Genomic DNA, 20,696 nt, shown 5'->3' with positions numbered 1-20,696 from the left:
AAGAGGCGGAGCTTAGAAAAAAGAGGCGGAGCTTAGAAAAGAGGCGGTTTATTGTCGCGGGGCGGTACATAAATACAGACACACACCTATAGGGACGGACAGACAGACACCTGAAACACCGAGAGCCCCGCACCGGGCTACCGGCCCCGCTCACCGGGGTGTCCCCAGCCGCTCGCTCGGGGGGTGAACGGTGAAAAGGAACAAACCGGCTGCAGCCCCCCTGTGTTTTTTGGCATAAGGTTCTGTAGCCGGGAGGGGTGTGCAAAGAGCCGAGCGGGGCTGTCCGGGGTCGGCCCCAGCCCGGTGCCTGGGAGCGCTGGGACCCACCGGTGCAGCCCGGGACGGGAGCCTGGCTGGGTAAGAGCACAGGGAGCGACGGGGCAGCGTCCAGCACTGGCACCCAGCACCGCGGGAGGGGGGGCGCCCCTTGTCTGGATACAAATCGGTATAAAAATCCTAACGTGTACTAGTGATATAACACAAAACCGGGAGCAGGGCTGTGGCAGGCTGCTGGGATGCGTTCCTCCCGGGCAGTCAGTGTCCTCCAAAGCCCTTGGCTAAGCCTGAGCAAGGTGTCCCTGTGGAAGCCGCCCTCTTCCTTCCAGGCCAATGTCTGGAGCAGCAAAGGGCTGCTCTTGTGTGCTGTGTAAACATAGGAAATACTGGCAGATCAGTTGTACACGATGGGGTCCAGGTTAATTAGGAGAGCGTGATCCCGTTCCAGGCTGGCTTGATGGCTTTTGGGATGCTATTGCTGGAAGAGCGTGGCCACATTAAGGGTTTAGTGACTGCTCTTGCCTGCAAAGAACATGGCAGATGCTTTTATATTGAAAGCAACTGAAGCTGGGGCTGCTGGAACTTTGCCACTTGTTGTGACAGACACGTGTTGTGTCAGATGCTGAGCCTGGAAGGGAGCCAGGAATGGCGGAGGAACCCTCCGCGTGGCTGCTGGAGGTACAGGCGCTGGAAGGGGAGAGTGGAAGACACGAGCACCTCCTCATCTGAAGGAGTTGGAGGAAGGTGTACAGCTGAAGAAGTCCTGGCTGATCTGGCGTGGGTAGCCCTCCAGCACCTTCACTTGGACTGGATCAAACTTCCAGTAATCTCGGCCTCTCAGGAAATAGGCAAAACCTGTGGGTGAGAGAGGAAGAGTTAGGAGAGACAGGGCTGGCACAGCTCAGAGCTCTTTCCTGGCATTTTGTCTTGTTGACACTCTGCAGCATGTGCAGTACCGAAAGAGGGCATGGAAGAGGCAGGAGATGCTGCTGGATTCATTTCACCTGAACACAGTCCTGTGCTGTACGCTGTTCTAGTTATGATGGGAGTAAGCAGGATTGTATTTTATATTCCTGGTGGTTTTAAATATGCTGTACCCAAGTAGTGGCCTGGCCCTAAGACAGCAGAGGACATCTAGGACCTGAGCAGGCCCATGCCAGGGAGCGTGTGAACAGCCGGTGCTGCGGGGAAGCAGCGCTGGGATTTAGGTTGTGGAAGCAGCGAGGAGCTGTTCCACCGCATCCTTTGAGAGAGGCAGTGACACCTGTCATTGCCAGCACCCCGGCTGTCCCCAGGGTTTGTGTGGCACTGCCATGCTGTCTCCAGCCTGGGGCACATCTGAGAGGACTCGCAAATACTGAAAACAGCCTGTTTGTTCAGGACAGCTGCCTGGGCTAAGTGTGGGTGGTGTTCCTGCTGTTTTCTCACGACTTTGTCATGAGCAGTAACAGCTGGGTAGGACTCTGTGGCCATTTCTTGGTCAGAACTTTGAATTCTCTCTATCAAACACTTAACTCTTGATTGTTACAATTAATAATGACAAAACTTCTCACTTTTATGGGAGAAGCTTCAGTTCCCTACCCTCTGGAGGGAGCCTCCTCTCTCTCTATACACTATATGGCATGCGCTATGGCTGGGGAGCGTCCACTGCCACCAAATGTCTAAATCTGCCCCATTCTTCCAGCTGGGAAGTGTCATCAGCCTGAGCGCCCGCCCCAGAGCTGGCCACATCCCTGCTGCACTGACCCGACTCATCCTGGAAAGCCGCGTCGATCTCCTGAGGGACGCCGCGCCAGTCGGCCATGGCCCGCGGGTAGATGTTGTCCACCTGACGGGTGTGAGGGTGGAAGCGCCAGTAGTTGCCTCCACTGAAGATGTAGATCTTGTTCTTCTCAGCCCCCCACACCAGAGCTGCCTGCACGGGGGACGCAGGGAGGCCCAGCTCCACAATCGGGGTGGGACCAGATACCCGTCTCTCACCATCATAAATCCAGTACTGAGAATCTGGCGAGGAGACAGGAAAGGGAGACAAGGGTTCCGAAGCTATTTGGTACCTGATAATTCGTCAGTCAACTGCACAACTGGAGCTGGTACCTTGGCAGAGCTCCCAGAGAAAGCTGTGTGGGAAGGAAAACACCACCAGTCTCATGGAAACTGTCACTGACAGGTGCCCAAAGTGCCACCAGTGCAAGGAGTTGGCTCCCACCTCAGTCCAGCCTGAGGGTGTCAGTGTGGGATGAGGAAGATCATTGTAGCAGCTGTCTTTTCTCTATTTGTAGCAGTTATAATAAAAGACTTGGCTGGAGGGACCAGCCTCTACCCCGCAGACTCAGTGCTTGGAGAACACAGAACATATGTGGGCATGCACAGGCACAAAGGGGGCGTGCGGCTGTAAAGGAGCGAGCTACAGAAACCGGGGAGAAGTTGCCAAGCTGAAATAGAGACTAGAAGCACATTTCCAGATTAGATTAAAATGGGAATCTCTGCAATTAGCCTGCGGCATGTAATACTTTCCCCTTATCTCATTTTAACTCTCGGTAGGAGCCTGCCAATTTTAGCACTGTGAGTCCCTGTGTGCAGGTCAGGTGCTAAGTGGTCTGTCTGTGCAGGAACGCTGCTGCGGAGCCGCCTGCTCTGCTCTCTGCTTCTCAGTCCCACGGTGCAGACGGGGCAAGTACACCCAGGGCACCTGGGTCCCTACATCATCCTGCATCCCCGCTGTCACATTTACACTTGGAAAGAGCATTAAACTGGAGCTGAAATAGGGATTGTTACTGGTCTTGAAGTCCAGAGATGGCCAGGAGGAGATCTGGCCCCCCGTGGGTGATGGGTTTTTAATCCCCAGGGCAGCAGGAGGTTGCCTGGCTCTGCACACAGGCTCTCTGCGGGCTCGTTCAGGCTGGGGGTGCTACAGAGGCTGTGTCCAGGTCTCTGAGGAACAGACAAAATGCTGTCCATCCCCTGAGCAGGGACGTGGGGGCACAGGAGTTTCACAACCTGAGAACGTGTCTGGGGCTCTCTCTAGCACAGTGCTCCCCAGGGCAGCTGGGGGCACACAGCAAGTGTTTCCTTCCTCCTCCTCTGCCAGCAGCGTTGCCAGGACAGAGGTTCAAATCAAACATTTGTGTTCTAGAGGAGGAGAATGGGATATTTTGACTGTGTCTAAAATAAAAGTGACCCCTCCTTCTCTCTTCCCCCCTCAATATCTGCTAAAAAGTTTGAGCTAAAAAGAGAAGAAAACTAATAACAAGCATCACTGGATTGCTGAGGATGCCCAGGAGGTTTTTTCTCCCAGCGACTTGTCGGGTCCTGAATACTCCTCAGTAAAGATGCGTTTCCAAACTGTCTGATCCCAGTCCAGCTCTTACCTTGGAAAAACCAGATATTGCCCAGAGGGTCCTCAAAGGTGGCATCGACAGAGCTGGGGATCCCCTGCCAGTGGCGGGAGGCCAGCGCTGGGTACCCGTCCTGCAGCTTTCCGGCTCGCAGCCGCCACACGTAGCGGGACTTGAAGAAGAACAGCTCCCCTCGGATGGTGGAGGCGGCATCGAAGGCTGTGTCGCAGGCATCAGGCTGCTCAGACTGCCAAAGCGTGGCCGGTCAGGCGGAGGGACTTGGGGAGGTCCCCTCGCCCAGGCTGGGTTCAGCGGACAGTAGGTCCCCATGTCCAGGCAGCTGTCCTGCCATTAGCCCAAAGCCCCCTCCCTGCATCCCCTGGGGTCCGGACCTGTGCCCGGCAGCAGGGGTGGGGGACACGGACACCAAACCACCTGTGAGCCAGCTGCTGGTGGGGACAGTCCCGCAGCAGGGAACAAACCGGGGTGTTCACTCACCTCTACGTGGGTGATCTCATTTGTTTCGAGGTCCGGCTGGGGTAGCTCTGCTGGCGGGGTTGGGGTCGGGTCGGGATCCAGTTTGGGTTTCCCGTAGAGGTACTGGATGCCTTGCTTGTCATCCTCGCTCAGACTCAGCGGGTAGCGGAATATGTAGAAAGGAGACATCAGTGACTTGGAGACAGCTGTGTGCTGCAGGCCCAGGACGTGACCAAACTCATGAGCAGCCACTTGGAGGAGGTCAGTGCCTGCAAAGGGAAGAGATGGGAGATTCTTTCACCTGCTCGTGTGCCACCCACAAACTGTGCATGCAGACAGGACGCCTGTCTCCTCGGCTCACTTCTACCCATTACTGACAGCACACGTGGTGTCTCAAAGGAACCTGATGCCAGGCAAGAGAAATCCACCTCCTACAGTGCTTGCAGGTTGTTGTTCCCAGACTTTTTCCTCTGCACCTTGTTTGCTTGTTGTTTTAAGGAGTCAAAGGCCATAATAAATGGATCCACTTGTTCAGGAGCACCGTGAGTGAAATCAAACACTCAGGTACTAGCCTGGACATGTTGGTAATTTGTAATTCTGTCGCCAGGGGCTCCCGCACCTCATCAGCTATCAGGAAGAAAAGGGTTTTCCATGCACTTTTGGAGAGGAGACATTTGCATGGAGAAGGAAGCCTAGCCCATAGACGTATGTGGCGGGGTGGTGAGGTTGGTGTTTGCCCACCCAGCCTTGCAGCAGTTGTTGGCTGCAGCCGGAGTGTGCCAGGTCCCAGTTAGATCATGTCCACTGTGCAGGTAACTGGTGTCAGGGAGGAAACACTTGCTAATGGCTGTTGTCACACAGCAGAGGGAGCTCATTATTGCTGGACTGTAGCAAGACGGCAACATTTAGAAATAAATCTATAACAAATCCTCCAGGGTGAAAGCATGGGTCTTCTTCACCAGACTCCAGCAGATGTATGGAAGATCGCGTTTTAGGAATACATGACCTGGAAGCATCTGGAAAAGGAGGGGGGAAAAGTGAGTTTCAGTATGCAAGAATGTCATTTGGCAGGTGATGTTTAGCTTCCAGTGGATCTTTTTTGAAGTTGATAAATCTCAGGGAAAGATGGAAGAGAGGCATATTAAGCAGTGAAACTTCTGAGCAGGGCTGTTTGTTGACAAGTCTCAGCATATTCATTCACTCGCTTTCAGCCAGAAATTGCTCTGAGCTGCAGCCCAGGTGATGAGGAAGGCGGGGATGTGAGTCAGGTAGCAGCGCGGCTCCGAGCGGGGTCTCCTGGCTGGCTCCAGGGGAGCAGGTCGCTTCAGTGGGATGGGATGGGATGGGATGGGATGGGATGGGATGGGACAAGGGAGGTGCAGCTGGGAGGAATGCCTGTGAAGGGCGGAGGGGAAGGTGAGCCCTTGTCTTCCTCCACTGGTCAGCTTTATGTTGAAGTGCTGAATTTGCATGGCACTGACCCAATTGAACGGACACATCTAGGTCAGCTGAGAAAGTGGGATTTCTGTGTCAGTGATTTATTCCAAACTTTCAGACAGTTCTGTTTAGTTTGGCAGGCTCCTCACTTGATGCTTTCCAGTGTTGGCAGATGGGCCGTGCTTTTGTCAGCCTCTCTGGGGGAGGTGAGCAGCCAGAAGGAGCTGTGCTGGGGACATCCCTGTGTCCCTCGCAGAAGGTTCTCCATGTGCAGCCCTGTGTCCTGCACAGCTCTGGGGTGACCCCAGGGCACACCTGAGCCCTCCTCCCACTCTGCTCTCCCACCTGTAAAATGGGGCTAAGGATTTCCCCACCTCACTGAGAGCTGAGATAAGGATTTATCCATGTTTATATCATAAAATTCTTCTCAGCATATTAAATGGCAATTAGCTGTAAGGAGCTTTTGCAACATTTATTTATGGAAGATGTGGAGGGGGAGAAAGGCCATGGAACAGGGCTGGACTCTGCTGGGAACTGCCATCCCTTTCCAGTTCCTGGTTTGCCTCCAATGCTGTCTTTGTGGGAGAATGTAGGTATTTCTTCAACAACACAGGCAGCCTCAATAGAGGATGAAAACGGCAGAGTCCACCCTTCGCTCAGGAGCAGAAACTCTTCTGCAGCAAGATCTGGCGCTCTGTGGTTCCTGTTGTGGGTCAGCATGAACAAGGTTGGGGACATAGCGGTTCTGTGCCCCGCACAAGCTGGTAAAGTGGCCTTTGGGGGAGCCCATCTGAGCTGTGAACAGCAACAAGGACAAAACCTTTGAGAAACCCCAGAGAGGCAGGGGTTTGACCTGGGCTTTGTGAATGTGTCTTTGTCCCTTTAGACAAACTGGGAAGGAAGAGGAGCGGCTGACCTGGGTTAATTTTGGTGAGTCTTCCAGAAACGGCTGCTTTGGGCACTTATCCAGATGGTCCCAGGCGGTACTGCAGTATCTCACGAGATACTGTCACACCAGACCCTGAGTGCCCGAGCGGAGCTACCAGCTTGGGTCTATTATTAGATAAAAAAAAAGAGAGAGAAAAAAAAATCCCCAAATGAAAAAAGAGTCTTGATGTGGTGTTGTTTACGGTCAGAGCATTCCCAGGCCACCAGGGCAGAGCTGGAGCCTGGTGGTTTCCCTTTATGGACTTGTTCAAAGAGAAAATACTTCATGGGCAGGCGGTGAACACTGCACGCATGCAGGGGCTGGGGCTGAGCCTGTCCTTCAGAAGGCAACAGTGTCACCCGGTGCTTGAGCCTTCATCCCCTCCCTGCTCCATTTCTAACAGCTCCTGGGTGCAGTTCCCAAGGGCCAGAGCATGTGGCCGGGCAGAGGAGCCGGCTCTCAGGGGTGTCCCTCTTGTTCCCCCCACACAGGGGAGTTCTGGTCCTGGACACAGGCTTTGCTGCGGCTGAAGGGTGACAAGAAAAACACTGAATACTACCAGGAGGGTTGTAAGTGGTCCGAGAAGAAAATGCACACCACAAACAAGATTGCTGCCTCTCAGTTTTACAGGGTGCCTGTTCACACCACAACTGAATCACTTCCTAGTGCCCTGATAAGCATCCTGGAGCATCCACAGCTCCGTGCGAAACAGTACCGTACCCAGGTTGTTCCCGATCGTCCAGGTCTCGTCATAGTCAAAATGGACGTCTCCCTCGCGGTGTGTCTTGGGGAAGAACGCGTGTGCCAGGATCCCTCCAGGCCCATCGAAAGGCAAGTTATCCCCATGCCAGTACCTGGAGAGAAGACACACTGCACCTCAGACCAACAGCTGAGCACCTCTGGAGAGCAGCATCGTCTGGCCAAAGGTGGGAGGCACTGCCAGGGGACAGCAGCTCTGCCTCTCACCCCACGTTCATCCCACCAGTCCTGATCGACGGCTTTGAGCCCTTTGGATTGCCGCAAACTTGGCTCTGCATTGGGGCACTGATGAAGCAGAGCTCGGTCACACCAAGCCCTGGGGAGCTCGTGTGTTTTCTCAGGGATGTTTCTCTCCTCCCCCCATTCAGCTTCCAGCCCAAAGCTGACCATGGAGCCTAAAGAATTAAGGAGCTGACTGCTTGAGCCAAGATTAAGTCAACATAACTGAGCAGCCAGGAGATGTAGAAGGGCAGCTGGCAGCGAACGCAGCCAAACGCTCAGGTCCTCACTCACGCCAAGCCCACTGCTGACTGGTGAAGGAAACCCAGGAGAGATGTGGCCACCTGGGCGAGGTGAGGGAGGCACAGACACACAGCATGCACATTGCAGCGCTGCCTCCACGGTCTCCACTGCCTTTATTAGTTTCATGCAAACATGCAGCAGAGGGAAGACTCTGCCACTGTGCATGTTTTGCCAAATGTGAATTTTAGGCCGGGAGCCAAGATTCATTTAACCAAGAAACTATATTTGTCTTTGGGCAGACGGTTACGTCGTTCAGTCAAGGGACAGGAAGGAGGACCTGAAGATGGAAAATAAAAACAAATGCTTGGGAAAACAGCCCGTGGGCAGAGAAATGTAAATGTACCAGGAGAATTAATGAATGATCAGCAACAGTACTGTGCACAGCCAGCATGGAACAGCTGCACTTACACCCGGCAGCCCATAGCTGACAAAAATAAAACACAAAAAAAATCCGAGCGTCTGAAAGCAGAAACATGAGCCTCCAGGCAAGTCCCTTAGTTGTGTGCTGGCGGCTATGCTATTTGTTCTGGTGAGAGGTTGGGGTCTGGCCTGCGAGGCTGCGGCTCTGGGAGGAGGGAGCTGCTGCCCACCCTGCTCACCTGGTGAAATCGATGACGATGTCGGCCCGGCCCTCCTGCACCTCCGTGAAGGTCAGCGGCGTCACGTCGCTCCAGACTTTCAAAGCTTCCTCGATGGTCCTTCTTACTTTAGCTTTTACCAGTTGCCACGGGAACCTGATAATTCTGAAAGGCAACAGACACTGGATGAGGAGAGCATCAGCTGCTGTCCCGTGAACGCTGCTGCCATGAAGACCCCAGCTGTAGGATCATGTCACTGGGGCTGCCACCCTTTCTCAGCACCGGAACATCTCCCATCCGCAGAAGCACCGCTCCAGCACCCTCCTCCAAGCAACATGTAGAGCAGACAAATCCCACCAGTGCTGAAGCGATGCAGCATTTCCCAGGTCTGTCCCCGCGAGTCCAGCCCCACAGAGCTGCCCGGGCGTGCTGGGATGTGATTTCTGCTCCTCAGTCTCTGCATGTTTTGCCCCTGGAAACCTGCGCTTGCCGAGAGCAGCTGCTGCCTCTTCTGCTCTCCTAGAGCACGGGCAGACTGTGAGCTGTGCCGCAGAGGGAGCTTGCTCTCCCTTCCATTAACAGTGTTGGTGCGTGTTTGTCTCTGCTCTGTTCCGTTAACACTGTTGACCCAAAAAAAAAAAGAAGTAGTCCTTCTGTTATCTATAGCCTCCCAACACTATGAGGGACTGTCTCCTGCACCTAATTAAACAAAAGATGATTTACATGTTGTCAAGGTCCATACGAGCGTGCTCACCTCTCCACTCATGCCCCTGTGGGCAACTGGGTGGCAGCACAACCCTCCCACAAGCCTGTGGAGCAGATTCACAATTGAGAATGTGTGGGGTGATTTGGGCAGAGCTTTACGCTGAAGTCGTGTTTATGGGAACATCAATAACAGCCGAATAAAAAGGTCTTTTTAAAATAAACTGTGAAGTGAGCCCACAGCAGGGCGGCTGGGGGAGCAGAGGAGAGGACTGATGGTGGAGACTGGGCTTGACACGTATCAGGGGTTTGATGTCGGGAAGTGAATGTATGGATGTGGGGTGTTGATGTGGGACTGATGGAGGGGTGAGGCGACGGCTGTGCAGCATGTGTTTGTGCAGGGGTGGGTGGGCAGCTGTGTTTATGGGAGGGTGTGCGAGGGGATGTGGAGGTGCTGCTGGCGGTTCAGCACATGGCTCCCCTGCCGTACCCAGACTTGGGGCTGCCCTCTAGGTCTTGCAGTCACATCACAGCATGATGGGAACTTCAGACTGGGAGGTCTGAGGAGGGAGAAGCCAACCTGCCTGACTCCCATTTCGGGCCTCTCTTACTTGTAGGTGAGATCGGTCTTGTCCCAGCGTCCGCCGGAGAGGACGAACCGTTTCTGCCGGTTCCGCCCGTTCTGGCCGTCCGGCAGCACCGGCAGGTCTGGCACGCCGCAGCGGGGGGGGTTCCAGCGCGTCACCTGCTCGTCTGTGCCCACGGGGAAGCCCTTCGTGGGCACACCGGTCCCCACAGCGTTCACCAAGGGAGACAGCCAAGGACTCTGCTCCTTCCAGGTGTGATGCTTCCGAGACACGTCCTAAAAGGGAAGAGCAAAGCCGCGACTCCAGTGTCTGGGCAGAGAGGCCAGAGTGGCGAACACCTGCCCACAGCAGCCCTGCGGCGGTGAGTTTCACCTCTGCCTGGGGCTGCTCCCCACCGCTGGGGCACAATCTGCTCCCCACAAACACCCCCTGTCCCTGGGCCCTGCTGCTCCCAGGCGGGTCGCACCGGGAGGCACCGCGTCATGCCACGGCACCCCTAGGCACGGGGCTATTTTTGGCTGCCTTTTCCTTGGCAACCGGCCGGCAGGAAATGCTTTTGCAAACTGTGGATGAGAACCAGAACCTTCAAGAATGAAAATAATCACCAGGGAGTAAATTCTCCCCCTTTGCCCCACATCCTTTATTCCCTCCTGGCCCTGGGTAGAGGTGATATTGATGGGAGGAAGCCTTTAGTCTCCAGCACGTGGTTATGCTCCCTGTTGTCGCTCCCATGTGTTCCCTTGCTGTCCTGCTGTGGTGAGCAGGCTCCCAGCGTGACTGGGGGACATCACAAGCTGGAGAGCAGGACACACGGATCTGGGGGATGACTCAGCCCAGCCCATGGGGCAGAGAGCAGCAGAGACCGTCCCTGCAGCCCCTGTCACTGCCTGAGGTCACTGATTCCACAGGGACCCCCTTGCCTCACCATGCCTGTGACTCTGCTTGGGGATAAGATCACCTGAGTTCTCCCACACTTAGTTGGAAAAGCACCGTTCCTCTTGACAACATTAATTAATGCTAATTAGCTGACTTCCATTGGTTTCCCGCCTGACAGCAGGACTATGGGGCCACCATAAAACATGACCCAAGTGTAAGCCCCAGCCTGCTGTGAGGGGTGAGAGGTGCTTGGTCCCCGTGCCACCATGTTGCACAAGCCAGAGGTCCAAACTCAAAAGTCTTTTTTCCAGATTCCGTGTAGGAAATTGTAAAGATATCTGAGCAGCAGGAGGAGCTGAGATGCAGCAGTGACACATCTCTACTCAGACAGGCTCCGTGTCACAGGGCTCCAGAGTGAGGACCTGGGGTTTAGGGATCCCCTTCCTTCCCCTGCAAAGAGCTGCTTTCTTCCCGGCCAGCTCTCCCGGCTGCCCCACAGGGACACGAAGGGCAGGATGCCAGGGCTGCCGCGATGCCATGTAATCCGTGTGCTGCCGCCGCTCTGCTCCCTACAATGAGCCCATTCATGCGGGCTGGAATGAAGTGTGAAGCCCTTGGCATTAATTCCGCCACTGAGCTCCCAGCTCTGCAGTGGCCTTGTGCCTCTGAGCAATGCCTGGATGGACACAGGAGCCAGGGAGGTCACACCAGGTGCAGTTTAGGTGTCCGGCTCTTCGTGCATCTGTCACCACTCTGGTTAGCTGGCTTGTCCTCCCCAGCCAGACAAGACACCCTTGGTGGCTTGGCACCTGCCAGCCTCTGCCTTAGAAACCACCAACCCAACCCTGGTGTCCCAGCACACTGTCACACACCACAGGAACGGCACCAGCACTACACACAAAGAGAGAAAGCGATTTTACATCCTGCACAGCAAAGCCTGCCCAAGCCACCAGCTGTGGCACTGAGAATCCCTCAGGGGACATGTGGGAGGAAGGCACAGGGACTGGCTGGTCCCCGGGGTCTGCACCGCGCTGCTGGGCCCTGCCAGCTCCGAGGGGCCTGTCTCTCGAGGAGGAGCTGCCTGGCACCCTGCCTGGGCTGGCAGCCAGCGCCTGCGATGGACGGCGGGCAGGAGGAGCTGCTAAGGTTCATGTCCTGGCCAACACCTTGCTCCAGCCCACATGAGACCCTCTGCCAAGCACACAATGGCGGCTGTGTCATCTAAGCCCAGCCTGGGGGGCCGCTTGGCTCCTTGCTCCTGGTTGCACGCAGGAGCACCCGCTACCACTAGCGGCAGGTTCTGCTGCCCGAGGACACGGGGTGAGGAACTTGTCTGCTTTTCCAGGACCAGGAGGTGCAGGACAGCCGCACTGAGCTATGTGTGGAGCAGTGGAGATGGGCCCTGGGCAGAGCCCTCACTGTGGAACTGGGAGCACTGGGGAACCCTCAGGAGTTGCCCAGGTAGGTGCGCGGGATGAGGCTGACCTAGAGGAACTTACTCCTGTTTTTTTTTGTCTTGGCTACGCTAAGTGCATCTACCTGGTCTCCCAGGAAACCCTGTTGTTGCCTTCCTGGTTGGGGGCACTGGCATAAACAGATTATCCCCCTCCTCCCAGAAGGGCAGGGGAGGATCTGCCTATTTCCTTCTTGCCCTGAGGGACCCCATGTTCAAGGGCAGACCAGAGGTAAGTTTTCTCCCTCCTCTTTGCTTAAGTCAAGGCCACTGGCATGAATCCCAGCTTCCAGCCACTCAAACCCACTGTGCCTTAGGCAGGACCTTCCCTGGTGCTGCCCGGCCCTGGGAGGGGACACAGGGTGGCCCTGCGAAGGCTCTGGGTGGAGGCAGGAGGCGAGACCTGCCCTGCTGCCCCGCGTGCTGGCCGTGTCCCTGGACAAAGAGCGAGTCTCTCCTTGTCGTCACTGCACCGACATTAGCACCATGGCAGGAAAGGGCTGGAAAATGCCACTGCAGGCACAGCCAGCGAGGGGAAATGTGAGGGTTAGAAACCGCTCGCCAAACAATACTCAGGAGACACATCAGGCTGGAGATTTTGGTTTCCTTGACTGGACACACCTTGCCACAGGCACTTCCCAAGGCGTACATAATGCACCCTCTTAATTAAGGTCGCATCCTTCCCACCCAGTGCTGAAGCCACCCTCTCTCGGGGTGACCCTGCTTTGTTACCAGCTGTGGTATAATGTGCTGTAATGCCCCAGGTGTAACCTTAGGGGTTTGCTTGGGGCTGTGCTGCTGCTGCAGCAAGTACAAACCTGTGAAAAGAGGATGAGGAGGGCACTGGCTGTTTGGTAGCCATCAGGGCATCCCCATTCATCCCATCGAGCCACTGGAGGGGAAGGGATTACTGAGAGAAAAGCAAAGGAAAGTCCCTGCAGCCCGGGGTAGGCGTTCAGAGCCAGATCCAAGTCTCTGGCCAGGGCTCTGCGCAGCCACTTGTGCTGCCCATCACAGTCTAACCCGTGGCTGGGGTGGCCGCTGTGCATGGAAACAAAGAGCTTCTGGCCAGGGGAAGAGGCCGGGGCTTTGCAATAGAGACTGAGCACCAAAACATCTGTGCAACACGGCTGCAGAGGGGCTGCCAGGCCCAAAAGCAAGGGTTGGAGGACAGCAGAGGAGCAAAGCTACACACAGAGCGCTGTGCTGCAGCCTGGCCCCCACGAGAAAAGTGCCTCTTCCTTGCAGCCTTGAGACCAAAAGGCTGAGAGCAAACAGGAGGGAGAGGACAGATCCCACGGGAGAGCAGGAACCACAGACTGCCCGCTCTGTTCCTCGTAGCTCTATCTGCCCTCAAGTGCTGTGATACAACCGCCATCACCTCTGGGTCTGCTGGGGCCAGATGAACCCCAGCCAAGCTCCCCAGGAAGTGTCCCAGCCGTCCCGAGGAGCTGGGAGCATCTTTAACCTCCTTGTGTTGGGCAGCAGCCGCCCTCCAGAGCCTCCCGGGAGCAGCAGCAGCCGGAGCAGCACAGCCACCCGGGAATATCAGCAACACCCTGTAGGAAATACCTCAGGAGTGAGGCCAGTGCCTGGTACTGACAAACCCAGCACCCTCCTCTGCCTGGGTCCGTCCCCTGCTGCCTGCCCCGAACTTAAACTTGTCTCCTCTGTCATGTACCTGATTAGCTGGGCTCCTGCCCGCTCCTGCAGCGCGGACACGACAAGGGACCCCCCTCCCCGTCAGACAGGAGTGACTGGACAAGTTACAACGCGAATCCCATCAGTCTTGGATACTTCCCTGTCATTGGGGGCTGTTTCCTCTTCTGCTCATGGGTTTTCTCCCCACCCCCGTGTCCCTTCTGCTGCTGCTTTTCCATTTCTCCCTGCTTTCTCCTTCAGTTACTCCGTGTTTGCTGAGGACCTGGTGTTTGCTCCCTCCTTGGCTAGAAGCACCCTCCACCCATGAGCCTGCACCTCAGAGCACTCCTGCCCTTAGTCCAACACATGGGGAAGGTGAGCAGAGACGCTTTCCCCTGCTGTTCCCACATAAGACAGTTCTCTCGCCCCATTTCTGTCCACCGGTGGGTGGCTGTGCCCCCCAGGGACTCTGCAGCCCCTGAACAGGCTGCAGCAATGTTCCTGCCCGAGAGCAGCACTGTTGTCCTGGGCCACCGAGTGCACGGACAGCTCTTTGGGCAGCCTGCCTCTCAGCCCCGTGTGGATTTGCAGGAGTTGGATTTGAAAGTGCAGCTACAGCTGATGGTTAGTGGTAAAACTGGAGCAAGCTCCAGGTCAGGATGGGTCCCAGACGCTGACCAGCCTTGGAAAGTGCTAATGCTGCAGGTGAAATTTCATGGCAGAAACAGATTGTATTTGTGGTCTGGTCAGACCCTGAGCTACATGTGCTTCTGGTCAAGACAATGTTAGTAGAAACAATAGAAACCTGGTGGAAACAATCCCCAAGAAAAACCATCAGGGTTATTGATCCTACCTCCCCAGAACAAGGCAGATGCTCCCAACCCCTCTAACTACAAATTCTTTGCTTACACAAAATACTTCTGCTACAGTACCAGCTCCTTCATGCTGGGCTGCAGCCCGGTCCTGCTGCACACAGAACCAGGGGGAACACAAGATCTAAGGCCAGACTTGGCCAAACACGAGGTGCCGCAGCACCCGGCCCTGCGAACGCAGCTGGAGGTTCCTCTCCGCTCACTTGCCCGCTCCGTGGCACCAACAAGCATTGCCTCCCGGGGTCTGACAGCTTGTTTCCGGATTATTTGATGGTAGTTGTTGTTGGCAACAAAAAAAGGAAAATGTTTATTTTTCCTAAGCAACATAGAACATGAAACATTATGGACTGCAAATGTTTATGCCCACAGACAGAATGAAGAGACCCAGGCTCTGATGTAGCAAGAGAAAGCAAATGAATAAACACTGTAAGACTATTTTTATTGTCAGACACTTTAATTATGTGACAGTTTGTGAGTCTAAGTCCATCAACAACACTGCAACGAAGCTCCTGGTGTCACCCGAGCAACAGTTTGCCAGAAACAGGAGTGCTCACAAAGCAAACAAGCCCCAGGATAGCAAAAGGTTTCAAGAGCCCTTAATCTGATGACCTAGAAATCCCCTTGAAACCAAGAAACCGCTCTAGGATGCGGCACGGTCCCAGCAGAGGAGGAAGGGGGTTGAGATGTTTTGTTCACTGTGCAATTACACCCAAGTTAAGGTGAGCAATGAGCTATTGGTGCTGAGCCCAAGGACACCAGCCAGGACATCTCCCCCTGGATACAGCCACCTGGCACAGTGCAGCCCTCTCCAGAACTGGGGGATGTTCTACCCTCCGGGAGTGTGCGCTGCTCAGATGTGCAGGCTGGGATCTCCAAACCCCCAAGACAACCACTGTCCCCCCGCCCAGTCTCCTGGAGATTCCTGGGGGTGGGACCCCCTCCGCTAATTTTCACAGAGCCACTTCTGTGAGACAGTGACGCCTCTCTCCTGCCCCAGTCCCACTAAGAGGAGGAGGGCTGGTCATCTGTGGGTCTCACCCGCACCAAGCCCTCAGCGAACCCCTGACGTGGTGCATTTTTCCTTTCGCTGGACAGCTGTGCGCAGACTTGGCAGTGCTTCCATTCACGTTACAGGCTGTAAGAATATCCAGGGAGCTCCTCATTTACCTGTCTGCCCATTTGGGATCAGTAGGAAAGAGCTGACAGCGTCTGTGGTGTGAAAAGTCTCTGCAGGACAATTTTGCCACGGAAGATCCTTTTTCTGAACAAGACCTACACAGTGCAGCCCACCTCTGTGGAGCCCCCAGGTGACAGTGCCAGGGCAGGGGGAGCAAGCGAATTGCAGCATGAGCTCAGCGGGGGATCCCCCCAAGTGCTTCTCTCCTCCCGGTTCTCCTTCCCCATTCCCCTTTGCCAGCCGCACGCCCCAAGTCTTGCCACACTGCAGGGCGTGCGTGTTGCGTGTGAAAGCAGAAACACAACAAACACGCTGGAGAATAACCACTTACATGTGTTTTGAGTCTCTCCCAGAGCAGAGGATAAACACGCCTAAAATTACCCCGACACTCACTGCACTATTTAAATAGCCAAACCAAACAGTGCAAATCAAACCCTTCCTGCGGGAGCTGCCCGAGCCCTGAGCTCCCGGGCTGCGGGGAAGGCAGCACCGCGTTTCCAGGGGGGAACCTGCTGGGTTTGGGGCGAAAACTGCAGGATACAGCTCCCAAGGGATCACGCTGTCAGCTGGGAGGGTGCCCACCGCTTCTTCGCAGACAGAGAGTTTCCCAGCAAACGGACTGACTTTGATTTCCCCGGGGAGCCGAAAGCAATGCAGGAATTCAGCGTCTGCATGTGCGCTGCCCCGAGGACTGCAGATCTTTTGTTCTCAAGTTTTACAGTGGACACCAGACACAGCCTGTATTCTGCTCTCAGTTTTCTCTTTCTTTCTTTAGGTGCTTATGTAAAAGTGAAGGAGATCCATAAGGTTTGCTACAAAGAACACGGCTCCTTCTGCAACTTGCCCGGTGTAGCCTGGCATTAAAATGAATCTGAGCCTTTCATTCCCTCCCCCCTCATTTACTGCTGTTGTGACTTGTTACTGGAGCACCAAATAGTCACGGTGCAGCATCCTGCAGCCCAGCTACTGGCACGGCTTGAGAAAGCCACCAACGTCTGGCCTGGAGGAGCCTGAGTCTCTTTTCCCAGCTCAGCCCCTTTGCTCCTTCCTCATGTATCACCCAACAGCAAAAGGTGCTCAGACAGGAAATTGTGCTGCTGGTAGACACAGGGAAACATCAGTTTGTGCGGAGAGACTTAAAGAACCCATGGAAGCGAACATGCAACGGCATGGCAGGGATCCATAGTAAGACAGGGCAGAGAAGGGCTGTGCATGAGCCACTTCAGCCGGTCTGCAACCGCAGTGATGCTGGCTTTGCCTGACAGGCAGTAGAATAACTTTCAGAAGACCTGACACCAGATAAGGAACCCCATAGGGCAGCTAATGGAGATGAGAGAACTGCTGTTGGGAAGTATGGGACATCATCTGTCCATCCCCAACCCCAAACCAATGCAGCCATCACGTCTGCAAAGACTGAGTGAAATACATTGGTCTGAAACCCCAAGCTCCACATGGCTGGTGAAATACACAACACAAGGTGTTCCTGAACAAAACATACCTGTAAGAGCATTGCCTGGAGTTACTCCAGCCAAGAGGAAAGTTTTAGCACTCCCAATGCAGAGCACTGCCCGGGATGAGGAAGAAACCACCTCTGGACAGCAAACTGCCAAATGGGGGACCTTCTTCAGGGGGGTGATAGTAGATTAGATGGATCAGGAGCCTGAGAAAACCTGATCCCTGCATTAACTCTGTGTTCTCCTAGAAGTTTGGTGCATTCCCCTGTTTCAGGCAGGTCCTTCCCAGCCCACCACTTGCTGCCTTCAGATGGGGATGAAACCTGCGGAGCGGTGTCATAACTGGGGTGCAGAGTGCCACCATCTGAGCGCTTGGCCTCATCTTCCTCACAGGCAGAGCAGAGCCACGCACGGTGACACTTTGTTTAGAATAATACAAGCACTTTGGGGGCTAAGGCTGCTCTGCGCCAAGTCCCAACCCACAGCATATTTAGCAGCCAAGTTCGAAAGTACTCAGATGACAGAGCTGATAATAAAACCATCGACAGAACCTGAACTAATCCCCTCGGGCTGCTACTGGGCATTTGCTCTGTCATTATTTTACGGCGCACTAGTGAAACGCATGTATATAATAACCCAATTACGCACGCACACATTCCCAGCACAAGGAGCTCTCTGTCTTCTCGCGTCCCCCAAATCCCTCGCATGCCGCTGCTCTTCTCCGGCAGCAGCCGCATCCCTGCTGCTGGCAGTTCCATCCCAGGTGCTGGGATCTGGCAGACGTGTGCAGGAAGAAAGAGCCGTGCTGCTCCCCTCCTGCCTGCACGCTCGATTCATCCCTTCAGCCTCATCTCCCCATAACACTTCTCAGAATCGCCAGCGCAGCATGCAGGGGGTGTTGTGAGCAGGCAGTGAGTGCTCTGCTGCCTTTAAAGGAACGGGGGATCCCATGTCCTCTCATAAACCCTCTGTGTCCTACTCACTGCTTTTCCTTTGCTTGCTCCGCAGAATCATAGAAACATTTGGATTGGAAGAGACCCTCAAGATCATCAAGCCCAACCATTAACCCAACACTGGCACCAAACCGTGTCCCTAAGAACCTCATCTACATGTCTTTTAAACCCCTCCAGGGATGGTGATTCCACCACTGCCCTGGGCAGCCTGTTCCAATGCCTGACAACCCCTTCCGTGAAGAATTTTTTCCCAATATCCAATCTAAACCTCCCTTGGCTCAACTTGCAGCCGCTTCCTCCCGTCCTATCACTTGTTACTTGGGAGCAGCCTGTGAAAACTCCCCTTAACATGCCGAGAGGAGCCCGCGGAGCGGGGGCGCCTGGCCGGGGGGCACCGCTGGGGCATTACCGGGCCAGGGGCGGCCGGTGACTCCCGGCATCCCGGAGGCAGCTTGGGGAGTGGAGGGACGGCAGCACCGCGGGGCAGGGGCGGCTGGAGAGGCCGTGGGGGGACACGGAGGCAGCGGGTGGTCCCGACTCACCGGCTTGTGGCGGCGGGCGGGGGCGGCGGGCGCGCAGTGCAGCAAAGCGGCGGCCAACAAGGCGGCGGCGGCGGGGAGCGGCGGACGGGCCATGCCGGGCGGAGCGGGATCGGACATGGGGCAGAAGTGGGGGGGGGGGTCCCCCTGCTGAGCCTTTTATCCACCCCCCCCCGCTCCCGTAGCCGCCTGCCCTCCTCCCCGCGCCTCCTCCCGCTCCTGCCTTTTGTTCTCCCCGAGCCGCGGCTCTACGGGCCGGGGGGACACGGGCCGGTGGCATCGCGGGAGGGGGGTCCGGCCCGCCCCGCTCCGCCCCCCCCCGGGGGCGGGACCCCCTCCCGCGCCTGCCCGGTACCAGCCCCGCCGTGCAACCGGATCCCCCCCGGGGCTGTGCATTGCTCCGGTGTCAATGCTTCCAGCCCTGCAACTGGTTTCTACTGGGATGGCTTTACACGAGTCAGTTTTAAGGTGTCTGCCACCCCTCCTGCATAGGGGTAGCAAGGACTAAAAATAAATACCAAGGACAACAAAAACAAAACACCCAGCATAATCCTTGGATCGGTATTACACTCTTAGCATGAAGTTCCTGTTAGTCTCATTTCTTTTACTAATTTAATTCCAACTCGAATGTGGATAAATGTGGTAGTTTCACCTATGCTGAAGTTCATGTTAATGAATATACTTGCTTCTAAATGTTCTCTGCATCGTGAAGTTAAAAGCAATTTAAATATTCTGCATAATATGGGCTCTAAAACTTCATACTAGTGGATGTGCTAGCATTGAACTTAAATTTGTGTGGAATGTTATTAAAAGCTTTCCACAAAAAAAACCCACCATTTTCTGTTGAGATCAGGCATCATCCTTCTAGCAACTGCATATTAAGATTGTTAACAGTTGGACTCGATGATCTTAAAGGTCTTTTCCAACCCAAATGATTCAATGATTCAAAATAATCCTTAGACCTCAGGGTCCACTGAGACCTCCCAGTCCCATGGGGAATATCTGGTCTCTGGGTTTACCTCTGTGTCCCTGCTTTGCCTGTGCAGAGCTCTGCTGAACCCGCAGTGTCCTCCCAGCCCTTCACTCAGCATTTGCGAGAAGGCTTTCCCTGTGCGGGATGCTGAGGGAGGGGAAGGAGGGGAACACTCCTCATTTTGGAGATGCCAAAGCCCCCATCCGCTCAGCCAGCTGGAGTTGGAGGCAGCAATGCCCAGATCTGGTTTCTTGGTTCCTGTTTCTATGGGAGAAGCCCTGGACTGTGTCAGCATCCCCTCGGAAGACTTGAGTTTAGCTGCAAATTGTTTCAAGAAATATATGCAAATAAGAAAACTTTGATCTCCAGCTGCCAGGGCTGGTGTGCAGGGAGTGGGTAAGGCTTCCTGACATCCCGAGCTGCATTACTGTTTTATTTGTCTGTGATCAGTCGTTCGTGTTTTGTTTTATGGGAACCATACTGAGGATGTAAATAGCGGGTACGGTAAGCAGATGCGAGAAGAAAGAGGCCGGTTGTGGCTGAGTTTGGAAGGTGCTGCCGTGCTTTCCGAGCAGGCTGTTAGCGCAATGTCCCCGCAGCGGAGCCGTGCGCTTGGCGTGTCCCCAAGGCCTTGCTTGTGAGAGGGGAGAGGGACGGAGGAAAGAAGCAAAATAGAAGAAGCAAGGAGCTGATGTTCCCAGGGCTCAGACTTCACACTGTGGAATTTACCCTTCTCCTGCTGTTCTGGGTGTGCCCTGGGAATGCAGAAGAGATCCTGCTTTCTTGCTTTGCTCTGAGTCAGACAGCTGAGTCCCAGCACGAAAAGCTTTCCTGCCTTTGTCTCTCTTTTCTTTAGTGTCTTTTCTTTGAATGCTGGTGTCTCTGGGAGCTCAGTGCCTTCCAGCCCGTGGCAGCGGAGCCCGCCGGTGCCCCGGGGAAGCGGGGAGAGGCGTGGGAGCAGCCACGAGGCAGCGACAGGCAGGTTGGCTCATCTTAATAAAGGGCGACTTTGGAAGGGGCTGTTCTGGGAAAGACGGTCCTTGCAGAGACGGGACCACGGGTGAGAACTGCTGGCTCCCGCCAAGGCACTCAGCACAAAAGAAAGTGCATGGTGTGTTTGGGATTACAAATATTTCCCAGACGAGCAAGTAGATGTT

The 20,696-nt window shown here is 55.1% G+C and overlaps 1 protein-coding gene across 1 annotated transcript; it reads right to left on the bottom strand.

Moving 5' to 3' along the window:
* Nucleotides 1–106: 106 nt before the first annotated feature.
* Nucleotides 107–18,856, bottom strand: MMP11 (matrix metallopeptidase 11). Its single transcript, XM_082066165.1, has 8 exons — nucleotides 18,570–18,856; nucleotides 9,626–9,876; nucleotides 8,334–8,477; nucleotides 7,174–7,307; nucleotides 4,110–4,357; nucleotides 3,645–3,858; nucleotides 2,023–2,280; nucleotides 107–1,131 (listed from the first exon to the last, which is right to left on the bottom strand). The coding sequence occupies exons 1-8, from the start codon at nucleotides 18,684–18,686 to the stop codon at nucleotides 998–1,000; spliced, it is 1,500 nt and encodes a 499-aa protein (XP_081922291.1). The 5' UTR covers nucleotides 18,687–18,856; the 3' UTR covers nucleotides 107–997.
* Between the last annotated feature and the right edge of the window lie 1,840 nt (nucleotides 18,857–20,696).

The sequence above is a fragment of the Streptopelia decaocto genome, assembly GCF_964273445.1.
Source record: "Streptopelia decaocto genome assembly, chromosome: 15".
NCBI lineage: Eukaryota > Metazoa > Chordata > Aves > Columbiformes > Columbidae > Streptopelia > Streptopelia decaocto.
The sequence above is the reverse complement of the archived record's forward strand: the minus strand, read 5'-3'. Positions and strand labels throughout refer to the sequence as shown.

Excerpts from the sequence above, each read along its gene's own strand:
- MMP11 (XM_082066165.1), bottom strand. The coding sequence starts at position 18,686 with ATGTCCGATCCCGCTCCGCCCGGCATGGCCCGTCCGCCGCTCCCCGCC. Across the intron at positions 8,478-9,625 it reads AAGACCGATCTCACCTACAA|AATTATCAGGTTCCCGTGGC; the intron begins GTAAGAGAGGCC and ends GTTGCCTTTCAG. Across the intron at positions 4,358-7,173 it reads GACGATCGGGAACAACCTGG|GCACTGACCTCCTCCAAGTG; the intron begins GTACGGTACTGT and ends TTCCCTTTGCAG.